This window comes from Salmo salar, chromosome 12, assembly GCF_965601325.2.
Source record: "Salmo salar chromosome 12, fSalSal1, whole genome shotgun sequence".
Classification (NCBI taxonomy): Eukaryota; Metazoa; Chordata; class Actinopteri; order Salmoniformes; family Salmonidae; genus Salmo; species Salmo salar.
Window position 1 is genome coordinate 105,805,424 of NC_138302.1, and position 19,756 is coordinate 105,825,179.

Consider the following 19,756-nt stretch of genomic DNA (forward strand, 5'->3'; position numbering starts at 1 on the left):
CCGTCGATGTGGATAGGGGCTGCTCCCTCTGCTGTTTCCTGAAGTCCACGATCATCTCCTTTGTTTTGTTGACGTTGAGTGAGAGTTTATTTTCCTGACACCACACTCAGAGTGCCCTCACCTCCTCCCTGTAGGCTGTCTCATCGTTGTTTGTAATCAAGCCTACAATGGTTCCTCCTTTAAAAGTTGCTAGCTTACACCGTAGGACCAGCGTCACGGCTTCATTGTACCACTGTAGTGTCATCTGCAAACTTGACGATTGAGTTGGAAGCGTGCATGGCCACGCAGTCATGGGTGAACAGGGAGTACAGGAGTGGGCTGAGAACGCACCCTTGTGGGGCCCCAGTGTTGAGGATCAGCGGGGTAGAGATGTTGTTTCCTACCCTCACCACCTGGTGGCGGCCCGTCAGGAAGTCCAGGACCCAGTTGCACAGGGAGGGGTCGAGACTCAGGGTCTCGAGCTTAATGACGAGTTTGGAGGGTACTATGGTGTTAAATGCTGAGCTGTAGTCAATGAATAGCATTCTTACATAGGTAATCATCTTGTCCAAATTGGACAGGGCAGTGTGTAGTGTGATGGCGATTACATCGTTAGTGGACCTATTGGGGCGGTAAGCAAATTGGAGTTGGTCTAGGGTATCAAGTAGGGTGGAGGTGATATGATCCTTGACTAGTCTCTCAAAGTACTTCATGATGACGGAAGTGAGTGCTACGGGGTGATAGTCATTTAGTTCAGTTACCTTAGCTTTCTTGGGTACAGGAACAATGGAGGCCATCTTGAAGCATGTGGGGACAGCAGACTGGGATAGGGATTGATTGAATATGTCTGTAAACACACCAGCCAGCTGGTCTACGCATGATCTGAGGACGCGGCTAGGGATGCTGTCTGGGCCGGCAGCCTTGTGAGGGTTAACATGTTTAAATGTTTTACTCGACAAGGAGAGCCCACAGGCTTTTTTAGCGGGCCATGTCAGTGGCACTGTAGTGTCCTCAAAGCGAGCAAAGAAGTTGTTTAATTTGTCTGGGAGCAAGACGTCGATGTCCGCGACGGGGCTGGTTTTCTTCTTGTAATCCGTGATTGACTGTAGACCCTGACTCAGGGAGAATAAATGGGACGTGTCTGACTCAGGGAGAATAATTTATTCTACAAAATGTAATAGTGACGAAAGTGTTTGTGTAGATACTGACACCTGAACATGCTGGGCTGGTTACTAACTCTGCCTGTTGGTACAAATAGAAGGAGCTTCAGGTTTGAACTGTGGGCAACAGCTCCATCTAACGATGCTGACAGACACCCACCGCAGTACTGCTACCAGAGGAGATGACCTTCAGCTCCATCTAACGATGCTGACAGGACACCCACTGCAGTTCTGCTACCAGAGGAGATGTGGTTCGCATCACATCTCATTAGAACTTACTACAGTATGTTTCAACGTCAATCCATTATTCATGAAAACGACCTTGTTTGTTTCCTAGAAAACAAAAGGAAATGTTGCCATTTATTAACAAATAGTTAAGTATAACCCTGACGATAGGTTTGAGTGTAGTGCAGTAATCAGTACAGAAACTCATTTAACCTTGAACACGTTCAGATAATCATAAAACTAGTATTTCTTCTTCTTCTTCAGGTCAAGGCTGTTTATTTCAATCTAAAGCCTGTCTAACTGTAGGAGGTTTAGGGAATTTAAGGCTGGAGATATTCTTAGACATTAGGTCATGTGACCTCCAGCTGTAGTGGTGGAATGCATGGCTGGGATTCCATCAGACCGCTGGCTGCTAGATACTGGGAAGTGTCCCAAATGGCACCCTATTCCCTATACAGTGCACTACTTCTGCCCAGAGCTCTGTGTGCTATATAGGGAACAGGCTGCTATTTGGGATGCAGGCACTGAACCCTTCTCTCTCGCTCACCAGCCCACCCCCATTAGATTGACAAGCCCTGGATTGGTGTACATGGAGAGTCTAAAATGGTACTCTACCCCATCAGGGTGAATGTGGGGTTAGGTAGTCTACCCCATCAGGGTGAATGTGGGGTTAGGTAGTCTACCCCATCAGGGTGAATGTGGGGTTAGGTACTCTACCCCATCAGGGTGAATGTGGGGTTAGGTACTCTACCCCATCAGGGTGGATGTGGGGTTAGGGGTTAGGTACTCTACCCCATCAGGGTGAATGGGGGGTTAGGTAGTCTACCCCATCAGGGTGTATGTGGGGTTAGGTACTCTACCCCATCAGGGTGAATGGGGGGTTAGGTACTCTACCCCATCAGGGTGAATGTGGGGTTAGGTACTCTACCCCATCAGGGTGAATGGGGGGTTAGGTACTCTACCCCATCAGGGTGAATGTGGGGTTAGGGGTTAGGTACTCTACCCCATCAGGGTGAATGGGGGTTAGGTACTCTACCCCATCAGGGTGAATGTGGGGTTAGGTACTCTACCCCATCAGGGTGAATGTGGGGTTAGGTACTCTACCCCATCAGTGTGAATGGGGGGTTAGGTACTCTACCCCATCAGTGTGAATGGGGGGTTAGGTACTCTACCCCATCAGGGTGAATGTGGGGTTAGGTACTTTACCCCATCAGGGTGAATGTGGGGTTAGGTACTCTACCCCATCAGGGTGAATGTGGGGTTAGGTACTCTACCCCATCAGGGTGAATGTGGGGTTAGGTACTCTACCACATCAGGGTGAATGGGGGGTTAGGGGTTAGGTACTCTACCCCATCAGGGTGAATGTGGGGTTAGGTACTCTACCCCATCAGGGTGAATGTGGGGTTAGGTACTCTACCCCATCAGGGTGAATGGGGGGTTAGGTACTCTACCCCATCAGGGTGAATGGGGGGTTAGGTACTCTACCCCATCAGGGTGAATGTGGGGTTAGGTACTCTACCCCATCAGGGTGAATGTGGGGTTAGGTACTCTACCCCATCAGGGTGAATGTGGGGTTAGGTACTCTACCCCATCAGGGTGAATGTGGGGTTAGGGGTTAGGTACTCTACCCCATCAGGGTGAATGTGGGTTAGGTACTCTACCCCATCAGGGTGAATGTGGGGTTAGGTACTCTACCCCATCAGGGTGAATGTGGGGTTAGGGGTTAGGTACTCTACCCCATCAGGGTGAATGTGGGGTTAGGTACTCTACCCCATCAGGGTGAATGTGGGGTTAGGTACTCTACCCCATCAGGGTGAATGTGGGGTTAGGTACTTTACCCCATCAGGGTGAATGTGGGGTTAGGTACTCTACCCCATCAGGGTGAATGTGGGGTTAGGTACTCTACCCCATCAGGGTGAATGTGGGGTTAGGTACTCTACCACATCAGGGTGAATGGGGGGTTAGGGGTTAGGTACTCTACCCCATCAGGGTGAATGTGGGGTTAGGTACTCTACCCCATCAGGGTGAATGTGGGGTTAGGTACTCTACCCCATCAGGGTGAATGTGGGGTTAGGTAGTCTACCCCATCAGGGTGAATGTGGGGTTAGGTACTCTACCCCATCAGGGTGAATGTGGGGTTAGGTACTCTACCCCATCAGGGTGAATGGGGGTTAGGGGTTAGGTACTCTACCCCATCAGGGTGAATGTGGGGTTAGGTACTCTACCCCATCAGGGTGAATGTGGGGTTAGGGGTTAGGTACTCTACCCCATCAGGGTGAATGGGGGATTAGGGGTTAGGTACTCTACCCCATCAGGGTGAATGTGGGGTTAGGTACTCTACCCCATCAGGGTGGATGTGGGGTTAGGGGTTAGGTACTCTACCCCATCAGGGTGAATGTGGGGTTAGGTGCCCAATATAAATGAATGGTAAATAATGTACTGTGTCATTTTGCAGTAACTTTTATTTTAAATAAGAATAGAATGTGTTTCTAAAGACTTCTACGTTAATGTTGATGCTACCATGGTTACTAATAATCCTGAACGAATCGTGAATCATGAAGGAGAGAGATGCACAAATATAATTTTCCCCCATTAAAACGTTAGCGGTGAGAGGTTGGTGAGAGGTTAGCAATGCTTTGGCGTATGATATTTGTGCATCTGTAACTTTCTCACTCATCGTTATTCACGATTCATTCAGGATTATTCGTAATCATGGTAGCATCCACATTAATGAAGTGTTTAGAAACATATTAAATTCTTATTTACAATAAAAATTACTCCAAAATGACACAATGCATTAATTACCCCCCAAAAATTATTTGGCACAAAATAGTCTGAAACACAACCAAAACAAACAGCAAATGCCTCCAACAAGTTTGTAGAATCACAAGCTTGACGTAGTCATTGCGTGCTATGAATATGGGACCAAATACTTCACTTTTTACTAGTTAAATACACAAGTGAATTTGTCACAATACTTTTGGTGCCCTAAAACGGTGGAGGGGAATATGTACAAAAAGTGGTGTCATTTCTAAACGGTTTGCCCGGTATCATCCGATACCCTCCAAAATAAAAGCTGACAGTCTGCACTTTAACCTCAAAGTCGTTGTGTCATTTCAAAACCGAAGTGCTTGAGTACAGAGCCACAACAACAAAACATGTGTCACTGTGCCAATACTTTTTTGGAGCTCACTGGGTGCCGATGGAGGGCAGGACAGGGAGCCTCTTTAGACCACTGCTACACAGCTCTCTAGTCTCTGAGCAGCGTGGGGGAAAGTGTAAGGGAAAGGTCAAGAATGATTATATTTCAGGGGCATTACACTGGGGTGGATCAGCCAATCACCACTTTACGTTACACTGGAACTAGCCAATCAGACCTCTCTGTCTTACATCTTCCTTTTTCATGTAACTCTACGCCAACAAAGTTTACTCTACGTTTTCCAAGACATTTCCAAAACAAAATACCTTCCAGAGAAACTGGGTCTTTGGGTCTTAGCCTGTAATGACTGTAATATTGTGTAAGAAGAATAAAAACAAAGGCAACACATGTAACACAATCCATCAGAGCAGATGTACTAAACAATTAACATTCTGATTCCATCTGATATGGAGGTTACAGTGCAGAGGTACGTAGTCTGATATGGAGGTTACAGTGCAGAGGTACGGAGTCTGATATGGGTGGTTACAGTGCAGAGGTACGGAGTCTGATATGGAGGTTACAGTGCAGAGGTACAGAGTCTGATATGGGAGGTTACAGTGCAGAGGTACGTAGTCTGATATGGGAGGTTACAGTGCAGAGGTACGTAGTCTGATATGGAGGTTACAGTGCAGAGGTACGGAGTCTGATATGGAGGTTACAGTGCAGAGGTACGGAGTCTGATATATAGGTTACAGTGCAGAGGTACGGAGTCTGATATGGGAGGTTACAGTGCAGAGGTACGGAGTCTGATATGGGAGGTTACAGTGCAGAGGTACGGAGTCTGATATGGAGGTTACAGTGCAGAGGTATGGAGTCTGATATGGAGGTTACAGTGCAGAGGTACGGAGTCTGATATGGGAGGTTAGGGTGCAGAGGTACGGAGTCTGATATATAGGTTACAGTGCAGAGGTACGGAGTCTGATATGGAGGTTACAGTGCAGAGGTACGGAGTCTGATATGGGAGGTTAGGGTGCAGAGGTACGGAGTCTGATATGGAGGTTACAGTGCAGAGGTACGGAGTCTGATATGGAGGTTACAGTGCAGAGGTACGGAGTCTGATATATAGGTTACAGTGCAGAGGTACGGAGTCTGATATGGGAGGTTACAGTGCAGAGGTACGGAGTCTGATATGGGAGGTTACAGTGCAGAGGTACGGAGTCTGATATGGAGGTTACAGTGCAGAGGTACGTAGTCTGATATGGAGGTTACAGTGCAGAGGTACGGAGTCTGATATGGGAGGTTACAGTGCAGAGGTACGTAGTCTGATATGGGAGGTTACAGTGCAGAGGTACGGAGTCTGATATGGAGGTTACAGTGCAGAGGTACGGAGTCTGATATGGGAGGTTACAGTGCAGAGGTACGGAGTCTGATATGGAGGTTACAGTGCAGAGGTACGTAGTCTGATATGGAGGTTACAGTGCAGAGGTACGGAGTCTGATATGGAGGTTACAGTGCAGAGGTACGGAGTCTGATATGGGAGGTTACAGTGCAGAGGTACGGAGTCTGATATGGGAGGTTACATTGCAGAGGTACGGAGTCTGATATGGAGGTTACAGTGCAGAGGTATGGAGTCTGATATGGGAGGTTACAGTGCAGAGGTACGGAGTCTGATATGGAGGTTACAGTGCAGAGGTACGGAGTCTGATATGGAGGTTACAGTGCAGAGGTACAGAGTCTGATATGGGAGGTTACAGTGCAGAGGTACGGAGTCTGATATGGAGGTTACAGTGCAGAGGTACGGAGTCTGATATGGAGGTTACAGTGCAGAGGTACAGAGTCTGATATGGGAGGTTACAGTGCAGAGGTACGGAGTCTGATATATAGGTTACAGTGCAGAGGTACGGAGTCTGATAAGGGAGGTTACAGTGCAGAGGTACGGAGTCTGATATGGGAGGTTACAGTGCAGAGGTACGGAGTCTGATATGGGAGGTTACAGTGCAGAGGTACGGAGTCTGATATGGGAGGTTACAGTGCAGAGGTACGGAGTCTGATATGGAGGTTACAGTGCAGAGGTACGGAGTCTGATATGGGAGGTTACAGTGCAGAGGTACGGAGTCTGAAATGGGAGGTTACAGTGCAGAGGTACGGAGTCTGATATGGAGGTTACAGTGCAGAGGTACGGAGTCTGATATGGAGGTTACAGTGCAGAGGTACGGAGTCTGATATGGAGGTTACAGTGCAGAGGTACGGAGTCTGATATGGAGGTTACAGTGCAGAGGTACGGAATCTGATGCGGAGGTTACAGTGCAGAGGTACGGAGTCTGATATGGAGGTTACAGTGCAGAGGTACGGAGTCTGATATGGGAGGTTACAGTGCAGAGGTACGGAGTCTGATATGGGAGGTTACAGTGCAGAGGTACGGAGTCTGATATGGAGGTTACAGTGCCGAGGTACGGAGTCTGATATGGGAGGTTACAGTGCAATAGTTTCTGGTCCGATAGGGGAGGTTACAGTGCAGTAGGCTATGGACCAATAGGGAGGTAGTATTGCGGTAGTGCATGGACCAATAGGGAGGTTACAGTGCAGTAGTGCGTGGGCCAATAGGGAGGTAGTAGTGCAGTAGTGCATGGACCAATAGGGAGGTTACAGTGCGGTAGTGGTGGACCAATAGGGAGGTTACAGTGCAGTAGTGCATGGACCAATAGGGAGGTAGTAGTGCGGTAGTGCATGGACCAATAGGGAGGTAGTAGTGCGGTAGTGCATGGACCAATAGGGAGGTAGTAGTGCGGTAGTGCATGGACCAATAGGGAGGTAGTAGTGCGGTAGTGCATGGACCAATAGGGAGGTAGTAGTGCGGTAGTGCATGGACCAATAGGGAGGTAGTAGTGCGGTAGTGCATGGACCAATAGGGAGGTAGTAGTGCGGTAGTGCATGGACCAATAGGGAGGTAGTAGTGCGGTAGTGCATGGACCAATAGGGAGGTGGTAGTGCGGTAGTGCATGGACCAATAGGGAGGTAGTAGTGCGGTAGTGAATGGTCTGTGTGTCATCTTCTGGTTGTTCTTCAGACAGTCAATCACGGGACTTTAGTTAATCCGACTCGCTGAAGAGATATCCTGATCAAATTATTGAATTAGTGTACTCTGCTGCCCCGCTACGAAAAAAAGCGAATAAAAAAAACGACGCTGTTTATCTGAGTTAACCTTGTATCCTCATTGACCTTTTTATTTTTTGCACCGTCTCTATGCAGACTCACAGTGTCACGGCTTTCTTCGTCGGAGGACGAGATTGTCCAAATCACGATTCCTCTGCTCCTTCCTCTGCTGCTTGGTCCTGGTTTGGTGGGAGATTCTGTCACGGCTTTCTTCGTCGGAGGACGATATAGCGAAATCGTCGTCTGAAAAGGTGGACCAATATGCAGCAGAGTTGGAGTTCATTCATTTTCTTAATTTATTAACGATACGTTGAACACGAAAAACAAGAAACCAATAAACTGACAGTTCTGCTCACAAGAACACGCAAAAACAATCTCCCACAAATACAAGACAAACACACCCAACTAATATAGGACTTCCAATCAAAGGCAACACCAAACAGCTGCCTTCAATTGGAAGTCCACCCCAATTAACTCAACATAGAAACACACTCACTAGACTACACATAGAAATACATAAACATAGACCATAACTCAAAACCCGGAAATAATAAATCAAACGCCCTCCTAACTAACACACCACCCTGAACCACATAAAACAAATACCCTCTGCCACGTCCTGACCAAACTACAATAACAATTAACCCTTATACTGGCCAGGACGTGACACACAGGCCATACACACTCACACACACTGTCATTCCAACACTCACACACACTCCATCATCTGCTCACTAACACATATTATGAATATATATTTATACTGACTGTACACACCCACCCACCCACCCACATACATGCTGCTGCTACTCTGTTTATCTCATATCCTGTTGCCTAGTCTCCTTCCCCCTATACATATCTACCTCCATCACTCCAGTATCCCTGTCCCCTTCCCCCTATAGATATCTACCTCCATCACTCCAGTATCCCTGCCCCCTTCCCGCTATAGATATCTACCTCCATCACTCCAGTATCCCTGTCTCCTTCCCCCTATACATATCTACCTCCATCACTCCAGTATCCCTGTCCCCTATACATATCTACCTCCATCACTCCAGTATCCCTGTCCCTTATACATATCTACCTCCATCACTCCAGTATCCCTGTCCCCTTCCCCCTATACATATCTACCTCCATCACTCCAGTATCCCTGTTCCCTTCCCCCTATACATATCTACCTCCATCACTCCAGTATCCCTGTCTCCTTCCCCCTATACATATCTACCTCCATCACTCCAGTATCCCTGTCCCCTATACATATCTACCTCCATCACTCCAGTATCCCTGTCCCCTATACATATCTACCTCCATCACTCCAGTATCCCTGTCCCCTTCCCCCTATACATATCTACCTCCATCACTCCAGTATCCCTGTCCCCTTACCCCTATACATATCTACCTCCATCACTCCAGTATCCCTGTCCCCTATACATATCTACCTCCATCACTCCAGTATCCCTGTCTCCTTCCCCCTATACATATCTACCTCCATCACTCCAGTATCCCTGTCTCCTTCCCCCTATACATATCTACCTCCATCACTCCAGTATCCCTGTCTCCTTCCCCCTATACATATCTACCTCCATCACTCCAGTATCCCTGTCCCCTATACATATCTACCTCCATCACTCCAGTATCCCTGCCCCCTTCCCCCTATACATACCTACCTCCATCACTCCAGTATCCCTGTCCCTCCCCCTATACATATCTACCTCCATCCCTCCAGTATCCCTGTCCCCTTCCCCCTATACATATCTACCTCCATCACTCCAGTATCCCTGTCCCCTTCCCCTATACATATCTACCTCCATCACTCCAGTATCCCTGTCCCCTATACATATCTACCTCCATCACTCCAGTATCCCTGTCCCCTTCCCCCTATACATATCTACCTCCATCACTCCAGTATCCCTGTCCCTTTCCCCCTATACATATCTACCTCCATCACTCCAGTATCCCTGTCCCCTTCCCCCTATACATATCTACCTCCATCACTCCAGTATCCCTGTTCCCTTCCCCCTATACATATCTACCTCCATCACTCCAGTATCCCTGTCTCCTTCCCCCTATACATATCTACCTCCATCACTCCAGTATCCCTGTCTCCTTCCCCCTATACATATCTACCTCCATCACTCCAGTATCCCTGTCTCCTTCCCCCTATACATATCTACCTCCATCACTCCAGTATCCCTGTCTCCTTCCCCCTATACATATCTACCTCCATCACTCCAGTATCCCTGTCCCCTTCCCCCTATACATATCTACCTCCATCACTCCATTATCCCTGTACATTGTTAAAATGGTACTGGAACTGACCCTGTATATAGTATGGTATTAACTGACCCTGTATATAGTATGGTATTAACTGACCCTGTATATAGTATGGTATTAACTGTATATAGTATGGTATTAACTGACCCTGTATATAGTATGGTATTAACTGACCCTGTATATAGTATGGTATTAACTGACCTGTATATAGTATGGTATTAACTGTATATAGTATGGTATTAACCTGACCCTGTATATAGTATGGAATTAACTGTATATAGTATGGTATTAACTGACCCTGTATATAGTATGGTATTAACTGATCCTGTATATAGTATGGTATTAACTGTATATAGTATGGTAATAACTGATCCTGTATATAGTATGGTATTAACTGACCCTGCATATAGTATGGTATTAACTGACCCTGTATATAGTATGGTATTAACTGACCCTGTATCTAGTATGGTATTAACTGACCCTGTATATAGTATGGTATTAACTGATCCTGTATATAGTATGGTCTTAACTGATCCTGTATATAGTATGGTATTAACTGACCCTGTATATAGTATGGTATTAACTGACCCTGTATATAGTATGGTATTAACTGACCCTGTATATAGTATGGTATTAACTGTATATAGTATGGTATTAACTGTATATAGTATGGTATTAACCTGACCCTGTATATAGTATGGAATTAACTGTATATAGTATGGTATTAACTGACCCTGTATATAATATGGTATTAACTGATCCTGTATATAGTATGGTATTAACTGACCCTGTATATAGTATGGTATTAACTGACCCTGTATCTAGTATGGTATTAACTGACCCTGTATATAGTATGGTATTAACTGTATATAGTATGGTAATAACTGATCCTGTATATAGTATGGTATTAACTGACCCTGTATATAGTATGGTGTTAACTGATCCTGTATATAGTATGGTATTACGACCTGTATATAGTATGGTATTAACTGACCCTGTATATAATATGGTATTAACTGACCCTGTATATAGTATGGTATTAACTGACCCTGTATATAGTATGGTATTAACTGTATATAGTATGGTAATAACTGATCCTGTATATAGTATGGTATTAACTGTCCCTGTATATAGTATGGTATTAACTGACCCTGTATATAGTATGGTATTACTGACCTGTATATAGTATGGTATTAACTGACCCTGTATATAGTATGGTATTAACTGACCCTGTATATAGTATGGAATTAACTGACCCTGTATATAGTATGGTATTAACTGTATATAGTATGGTATTAACTGATCCTGTATATAGTATGGTATTAACTGATCCTGTATATAGTATGGTATTAACTGACCCTGTATATAGTATGGTATTAACTGATCCTGTATATAGTATGGTATTAACTGACCCTGTATATAGTATGGTATTAACTGACCCTGTATATAGTATGGTATTAACTGTATATAGTATGGTAATAACTGATCCTGTATATAATATGGTATTAACTGACCCTGTATATAGTATGGTGTTAACTGATCCTGTATATAGTATGGTATTAACTGATCCTGTATATAGTATGGTATTAACTGACCCTGTATATAGTATGGTATTAACTGTATATAGTATGGTATTAACTGACCTGTATATAATATGGTATTAACTGACCCTGTATATAGTATGGTATTAACTGACCCTGTATATAGTATGGTATTAACTGACCCTGTATATAGTATGGTATTAACTGTATATAGTATGGTATTAACCTGACCCTGTATATAGTATGGTATTAACTGACCCTGTATATAGTATGGTATTAACTGTATATAGTATGGTATTAACTGACCCTGTATATAGTATGGTATTAACTGACCCTGTATATAGTATGGTATTAACTGACCCTGTATATAGTATGGTATTAACTGACCCTGTATATAGTATGGTATTAACCTGACCCTGTATATAGTATGGTATTAACTGACCCTGTATATAGTATGGTATTAACTGACCCTGTATATAGTATGGTATTAACTGACCCTGTATATAGTATGGTATTAACTGACCCTGTATATAGTATGGTATTAACTGATCCTGTATATAGTATGGTATTAACTGACCTGTATATAGTATGGTATTAACTGACCCTGTATATAGTATGGTATTAACTGACCCTGTATATAGTATGGTATTAACTGATCCTGTACATAGTATGGTATTAACTGACCCTGTATATAGTATGGTATTAACTGATCCTGTATATAGTATGGTATTAACTGACCCTGTATATAGTATGGTATTAACTGACCTGTATATAGTATGGTATTAACTGATCCTGTATATAGTATGGTATTAACTGACCTGTAATAGTATGGTATTAACTGACCTGTATATAGTATGGTATTAACTGACCCTGTATATAGTATGGTATTAACTGTATATAGTATGGTATTAACTGACCCTGTATATAGTATGGTATTAACTGTATATAGTATGGTATTACCTGACCCTGTATATAGTATGGTATTAACCTGTCCCTGTATATAGTATGGTATTAACTGACCCTGTATATAGTATGGTATTAACTGTATATAGTATGGTATTAACCTGACCCTGTATATAATATGGTATTAACTGATCCTGTATAGTAGTACTGACCCGTATTAGACTGGACCCTGTATATAGTATAGTATTAACTGACCCTGTATATAGTATGGTATTAACTGACCCTGTATATAGTATGGTATTAACTGATCCTGTATATAGTATGGTATTAACTGATTCTGTACAGTGGGGGGAAAAAGTATTTGATCCCCTGCTGATTTTGTACGTTTGCCCACTGATAAAGAAATGATCAGTCTATAATTTTAATGGTTTATTTGAACAGTGAGAGGCAGAATAACAACAAAAATATCCAGAAAAACACATGTCAAAAATGTTATAAATTGATTTGCATTTTAATGCCGTGGTATTCTAGTATATAGTATGGTATTAACTGACCGAGAATACCACGGCATAGACTACCACACTGTTATACAGTCTCCTACCAGCCTACCACACTGTTATACAGTCTCCTACCAGCCTACCACACTGTTATACAGTCTCCTACTAGCCTACCACACTGTTATACAGTCTCCTACTAGCCTACCACACTGTTATACAGTCTCCTACTAGACTACCACACTGTTATACAGTCTCCTACCAGCCTACCACACTGTTATACAGTCTCCTACTAGACTACCACACTGTTATACAGTCTCCTACCAGCCTACCACACTGTTATACAGTCTCCTACTAGCCTACCACACTGTTATACAGTCTCCTACTAGAATACCACACTGTTATACAGTCTCCTACTAGACTACCACAGACCAGCCTACCACACTGTTATACAGTCTCCTACTAGACTACCACAGACTAGCCTACCACACTGTTATACAGTCTCCTACTAGCCTACCACACTGTTATACAGTCTCCTACTAGCCTACCACAGACTAGCCTACCACACTGTTATACAGTCTCCTACTAGCCTACCACACTGTTATACAGTCTCCTACTAGCCTACCACACTGTTATACAGTCTCCTACTAGCCTACCACACTGTTATACAGTCTCCTACTAGCCTACCACACTGTTATACAGTCTCCTACTAGCCTACCACAGACTAGCCTACCACACTGTTATACAGTCTCCTACTAGACTACCACACTGTTATACAGTCTCCTACTAGCCTACCACAGACTAGCCTACCCCACTGTTATACAGTCTCCTACTAGACTACCACAGACTAGCCTACCACACTGTTATACAGTCTCCTACTAGCCTACCACACTGTTATACAGTCTCCTACTAGCCTACCACACTGTTATACAGTCTCCTACTAGCCTACCACACTGTTATACAGTCTCCTACTAGACTACCACACTGTTATACAGTCTCCTACCAGCCTACCACACTGTTATACAGTCTCCTACTAGACTACCACACTGTTATACAGTCTCCTACTCAGCCTACCACAGACTAGCCTACCACACTGTTATACAGTCTCCTACTAGCCTACCACACTGTTATACAGTCTCCTACTCAGCCTACCACAGACTAGCCTACCACACTGTTATACAGTCTCCTACTAGCCTACCACACTGTTATACAGTCTCCTACTAGCCTACCACACTGTTATACAGTCTCCTACTAGCCTACCACACTGTTATACAGTCTCCTACTAGCCTACCACACTGTTATACAGTCTCCTACTAGCCTACCACACTGTTATACAGTCTCCTACTAGACTACCACACTGTTATACAGTCTCCTACTAGCCTACCACACTGTTATACAGTCTCCTACTAGCCTACCACACTGTTATACAGTCTCCTACTAGAATACCACAGACTTGCCTACCACACTGTTATACAGTCTCCTACTAGACTACCACAGACTAGCCTACCACACTGTTGGTATTCTGGTAGGAGACTGTATAACAGTGTGGTAGGCTGAGTAGGAGACTGTATAACAGTGTGGTAGGCTAGTCTGTGGTAGGCTAGTAGGAGACTGTATAACAGTGTGGTAGGCTAGTCTAAGTATAGTTATTTGTGATTAAATATGTGATCAAACTGTCCCACAATCCAAAGTAATAAGGTTGACAGTGTCGTCTATCAAAGTAATCAGACCAATTATTTTACTAAATTTAACTTCGACTTTAACTTCTTGTCATAAGTAAAACATGTTAAACTTCTTCCACTACCACAGACATAAAGACTTAAAGCAATTCCCGCCAATTTTTCTTGATGGAAATTTACCATCTAGGTGTATTTTATTCCTACAGGCAGACCTGTGTATTGTCAGTCCATTTGGTGCAGCTGTGCTATCAATCTCCCCCAGAGCAATATACTGCAGATGCATATGTCCCCTTTTTAACTTTAGGTGAAATAAAGGTCAAATTAAATTACAAATGAAATATATTTTCGTAATTTCCGGACTATTAAGCGCACCTGAATATAAGCCGCACCCACTGAATTAAAAAAAATATATTTTATTTTGAACATAAATAAGCCGCACATGTCTATAAGCCGCAGGTGCCTACCGGTACATTGAAACAAATTAACTTTACACAGGCTTTAACGAAACACGGCTTGTAACAAAAATAAATAGGCTTTAACGGAACACGGCTTGTAACAAAAAATAAAAAATGAGCAGTAAGCTTTAGTTGTCTTTTTGCACTGAGTCAATTCCTCACGCTGCTGTTTCCAACGTCTTATCATCGACTCATTAAGACCAAGCTCCCGTGCAGCAGCTCTATTTCCTTTTCCAACAGCCAGATCAATCGCCTTCAACTTGAAAGCTGCATCATATGCATTTCTCCGTGTCTTTGCCATGAAGAGGGTAACAAAATGACTACCGTAATCAGAATGATGGGAAGTTTGAGAGCGCTCAATTTAATCTAAACAGTAAACAAAAAAGTTGTTTGACCTTAACCCGTTCGGCAATTTCATTGGTCTAATGAAAGCTTCATGCCGCCAAAAAACTGAGCACGTCACAGAATGTGTTTTTTTTATTTTTTAATTGAAAGCGGGAAAATTCATATATTAGCCACGTCATTGTTTAAGCCACGAGGTTCAAAGCGTGACAAAAAAGTTGCGGCTTATAGTCCGGAATTTACGGTAGCTCTCTGTCTACAGCTCTGGTTGCCCCCTAATGGACAGTCAGGTGTAGTGCACCATGCTGTCCTCACACTCCCGAGGCACAGTGAGTGTGTAGCTGTGACAGGATAGTTTGTAGTTGTTCCCGTCGTTGTTGTCCCAGTACTCAGCTCCCATCACTCTGTAACACACAGCGAACTCCAGCTGGACTCCAGGCAGCAGGATGAAGGGCGGGACGGGCAAACGGAACCGGAATAAATCAGACTCTGGTCCCTCCATCTGATCCCTGTGGAGGGTAGCCACCCAGCAGGCTCTGGTCCCTCCATCTGATCCCTGTGGAAGGTAGCCACCCAGCAGGCTCTGGTCCCTCCATCTGATCCCTGTGGAGGGTAGCCACCCAGCAGGCTCTGGTCCCTCCATCTGATCCCTGTGGAAGGTAGCCACCCAGCAGGCTCTGGTCCCTCCATCTGATCCCTGTGGAGGGTAGCCACCCAGCAGGCTCTGGTCCCTCCATCTGATCCCTGTGGAGGGTAGCCACCCAGCAGGCTCTGGTCCCTCCATCTGATCCCTGTGGAGGGTAGCCACCCAGCAGGCTCTGGTCCCTCCATCTGATCCCTGTGGAGGGTAGCCACCCAGCAGGCTCTGGTCCCTCCGTCTGATCCCTGTGGAGGGTAGCCACCCAGCAGGCTCTGGTCCCTCCGTCTGAGCCCTGTGGAGGGTAGCCACCCAGCAGGCTCTGGTCCCTCCATCTGATCCCTGTGGAGGGTAGCCACCCAGCAGGCTCTGGTCCCTCCATCTGATCCCTGTGGAGGGTAGCCACCCAGCAGGCTCTGGTCCCTCCATCTGATCCCTGTGGAGGGTAGCCACCCAGCAGGCTCTGGTCCCTCCATCTGATCCCTGTGGAGGGTAGCCACCCAGCAGGCTCTGGTCCCTCCATCTGATCCCTGTGGAGGGTAGCCACCCAGCAGGCTCTGGTCCCTCCATCTGATCCCTGTGGAGGGTAGCCACCCAGCAGGCTCTGGTCCCTCCATCTGATCCCTGTGGAGGGTAGCCACCCAGCAGGCTCTGGTCCCTCCATCTGATCCCTGTGGAGGGTAGCCACCCAGCAGGCTCTGGTCCCTCCATCTGATCCCTGTGGAGGGTAGCCACCCAGCAGGCTCTGGTCCCTCCGTCTGATCCCTGTGGAGGGTAGCCACCCAGCAGGCTCTGGTCCCTCCGTCTGATCCCTGTGGAGGGTAGCCACCCAGCAGGCTCTGGTCCCTCCGTCTGATCCCTGTGGAGGGTAGCCACCCAGCAGGCTCTGGTCCCTCCGTCTGATCCCTGTGGAGGGTAGCCACCCAGCAGGCTCTGGTCCCTCCGTCTGATCCCTGTGGAGGGTAGCCACCCAGCAGGCTCTGGTCCCTCCATCTGATCCCTGTGGAGGGTAGCCACCCAGCAGGCTCTGGTCCCTCCGTCTGATCCCTGTGGAGGGTAGCCACCCAGCAGGCTCTGGTCCCTCCGTCTGATCCCTGTGGAGGGTAGCCACCCAGCAGGCTCTGGTCCCTCCGTCTGATCCCTGTGGAGGGTAGCCACCCAGCAGGCTCTGGTCCCTCCGTCTGATCCCTGTGGAGGGTAGCCACCCAGCAGGCTCTGGTCCCTCCATCTGATCCCTGTGGAGGGTAGCCACCCAGCAGGCTCTGGTCCCTCCATCTGATCCCTGTGGAGGGTAGCCACCCAGCAGGCTCTGGTCCCTCCATCTGATCCCTGTGGAGGGTAGCCACCCAGCAGGCTCTGGTCCCTCCATCTGATCCCTGTGGAGGGTAGCCACCCAGCAGGCTCTGGTCCCTCCATCTGATCCCTGTGGAGGGTAGCCACCCAGCAGGCTCTGGTCCCTCCGTCTGATCCCTGTGGAGGGTAGCCACCCAGCAGGCTCTGGTCCCTCCATCTGATCCCTGTGGAGGGTAGCCACCCAGCAGGCTCTGGTCCCTCCATCTGATCCCTGTGGAGGGTAGCCACCCAGCAGGCTCTGGTCCCTCCATCTGATCCCTGTGGAGGGTAGCCACCCAGCAGGCTCTGGTCCCTCCATCTGATCCCTGTGGAGGGTAGCCACCCAGCAGGCTCTGGTCCCTCCATCTGATCCCTGTGGAGGGTAGCCACCCAGCAGGCTCTGGTCCCTCCATCTGATCCCTGTGGAGGGTAGCCACCCAGCAGGCTCTGGTCCCTCCATCTGATCCCTGTGGAGGGTAGCCACCCAGCAGGCTCTGGTCCCTCCATCTGATCCCTGTGGAGGGTAGCCACCCAGCAGGCTCTGGTCCCTCCATCTGATCCCTGTGGAGGGTAGCCACCCAGCAGGCTCTGGTCCCTCCATCTGATCCCTGTGGAGGGTAGCCACCCAGCAGGCTCTGGTCCCTCCGTCTGATCCCTGTGGAGGGTAGCCACCCAGCAGGCTCTGGTCCCTCCGTCTGATCCCTGTGGAGGGTAGCCACCCAGCAGGCTCTGGTCCCTCCGTCTGATCCCTGTGGAGGGTAGCCACCCAGCAGGCTCTGGTCCCTCCGTCTGATCCCTGTGGAGGGTAGCCACCCAGCAGGCTCTGGTCCCTCCGTCTGATCCCTGTGGAGGGTAGCCACCCAGCAGGCTCTGGTCCCTCCGTCTGATCCCTGTGGAGGGTAGCCACCCAGCAGGCTCTGGTCCCTCCATCTGATCCCTGTGGAAGGGTAGCCACCCAGCAGGCTCTGGTCCCTCCATCTGATCCCTGTGGAAGGTAGCCACCCAGCAGGCTCTGGTCCCTCCATCTGATCCCTGTGGAGGGTAGCCACCCAGCAGGCTCTGGTCCCTCCGTCTGATCCCTGTGGAGGGTAGCCACCCAGCAGGCTCTGGTCCCTCCGTCTGATCCCTGTGGAGGGTAGCCACCCAGCAGGCTCTGGTCCCTCCGTCTGATCCCTGTGGAGGGTAGCCACCCAGCAGGCTCTGGTCCCTCCGTCTGATCCCTGTGGAGGGTAGCCACCCAGCAGGCTCTGGTCCCTCCATCTGATCCCTGTGGAGGGTAGCCACCCAGCAGGCTCTGGTCCCTCCATCTGATCCCTGTGGAGGGTAGCCACCCAGCAGGCTCTGGTCCCTCCATCTGATCCCTGTGGAGGGTAGCCACCCAGCAGGCTCTGGTCCCTCCATCTGATCCCTGTGGAGGGTAGCCACCCAGCAGGCTCTGGTCCCTCCATCTGATCCCTGTGGAGGGTAGCCACCCAGCAGGCTCTGGTCCCTCCATCTGATCCCTGTGGAGGGTAGCCACCCAGCAGGCTCTGGTCCCTCCATCTGATCCCTGTGGAGGGTAGCCACCCAGCAGGCTCTGGTCCCTCCGTCTGATCCCTGTGGAGGGTAGCCACCCAGCAGGCTCTGGTCTCAGCACTGCTCCTCCAGGTGGTAAAGGAGTAATGGATCGTCACCTCCTTGTCGAAGGCCAGGTTGAGGACCTGCACCGTGCCGATGATGCCAAGCTCAGAACACAGGACCTGGTCCAGAGAGACCACTTGCGCTGAACAAACCCTGGCAGGGAGGCCCTGTTCTCAGGGAAACAGGGCTTGAAGTAGGGCAGGGAAAGCTCCAGGGACCGGCCTGAGTTCATCTCAGAGCTCATCAGGAGTCTGGAGATGACGTGGGCGGGGATACGAGGCTCCTCCCCCTTCTTGAACACCTTGACATCCTCCAGCTCCATGCCCAAGGAGTCAAGGAAACGGACCTGACGGTCTCTGATTCTCTCGTGGACCGAGGGCAGAGACTGGGCCCTGCGTCTTATGATGGGCTGGGTGGGAGGGTCACTGGACAGGCTGCAAACGAACATGGGCTCCTTGGGGGACGGGGGACGTGGGCTGGGGGGCCGGATCCTGACGTGGGCCTTGGTTGGCTCTGGTTTGGAGTCCAAGATGTCTGTCACTCGGATGGTCTCAGTAGTGGTCTGACAGGGGCCCCATATCATGCCCGGTGAAACTGTTCTGGGTTGACATTTGATGCATGGAGACACTGTTTTCAGTCTGTCGTTGTCACGAGACGATTCCCTCTCCCTCTCCTTCCCAACGCCACCAGGAGACAGTGCCCCTGGACCTCCCCACGCTGGTCATGCTGCTCTTCATACACACTGGGACTGAGGTGGGAAATTAGTCTGCAGAAGAGGTTATAGGAGGACCAATACTGTCATCGGCTAGTTATGTCATGGTTA

The 19,756-nt window shown here is 47.8% G+C and overlaps 1 protein-coding gene across 1 annotated transcript; it reads right to left on the reverse strand.

The window, feature by feature from the left end:
• Nucleotides 1–15,630: 15,630 nt before the first annotated feature.
• On the reverse strand, nt 15,631–19,516 carry ppp1r3db (protein phosphatase 1, regulatory subunit 3Db). The gene is given in 3 exon segments (XM_082959583.1): nt 15,631–15,857; nt 18,920–19,075; nt 19,078–19,516. Coding segments are annotated over 3 exon segments (822 nt in total).
• Nucleotides 19,517–19,756: the final 240 nt, after the last annotated feature.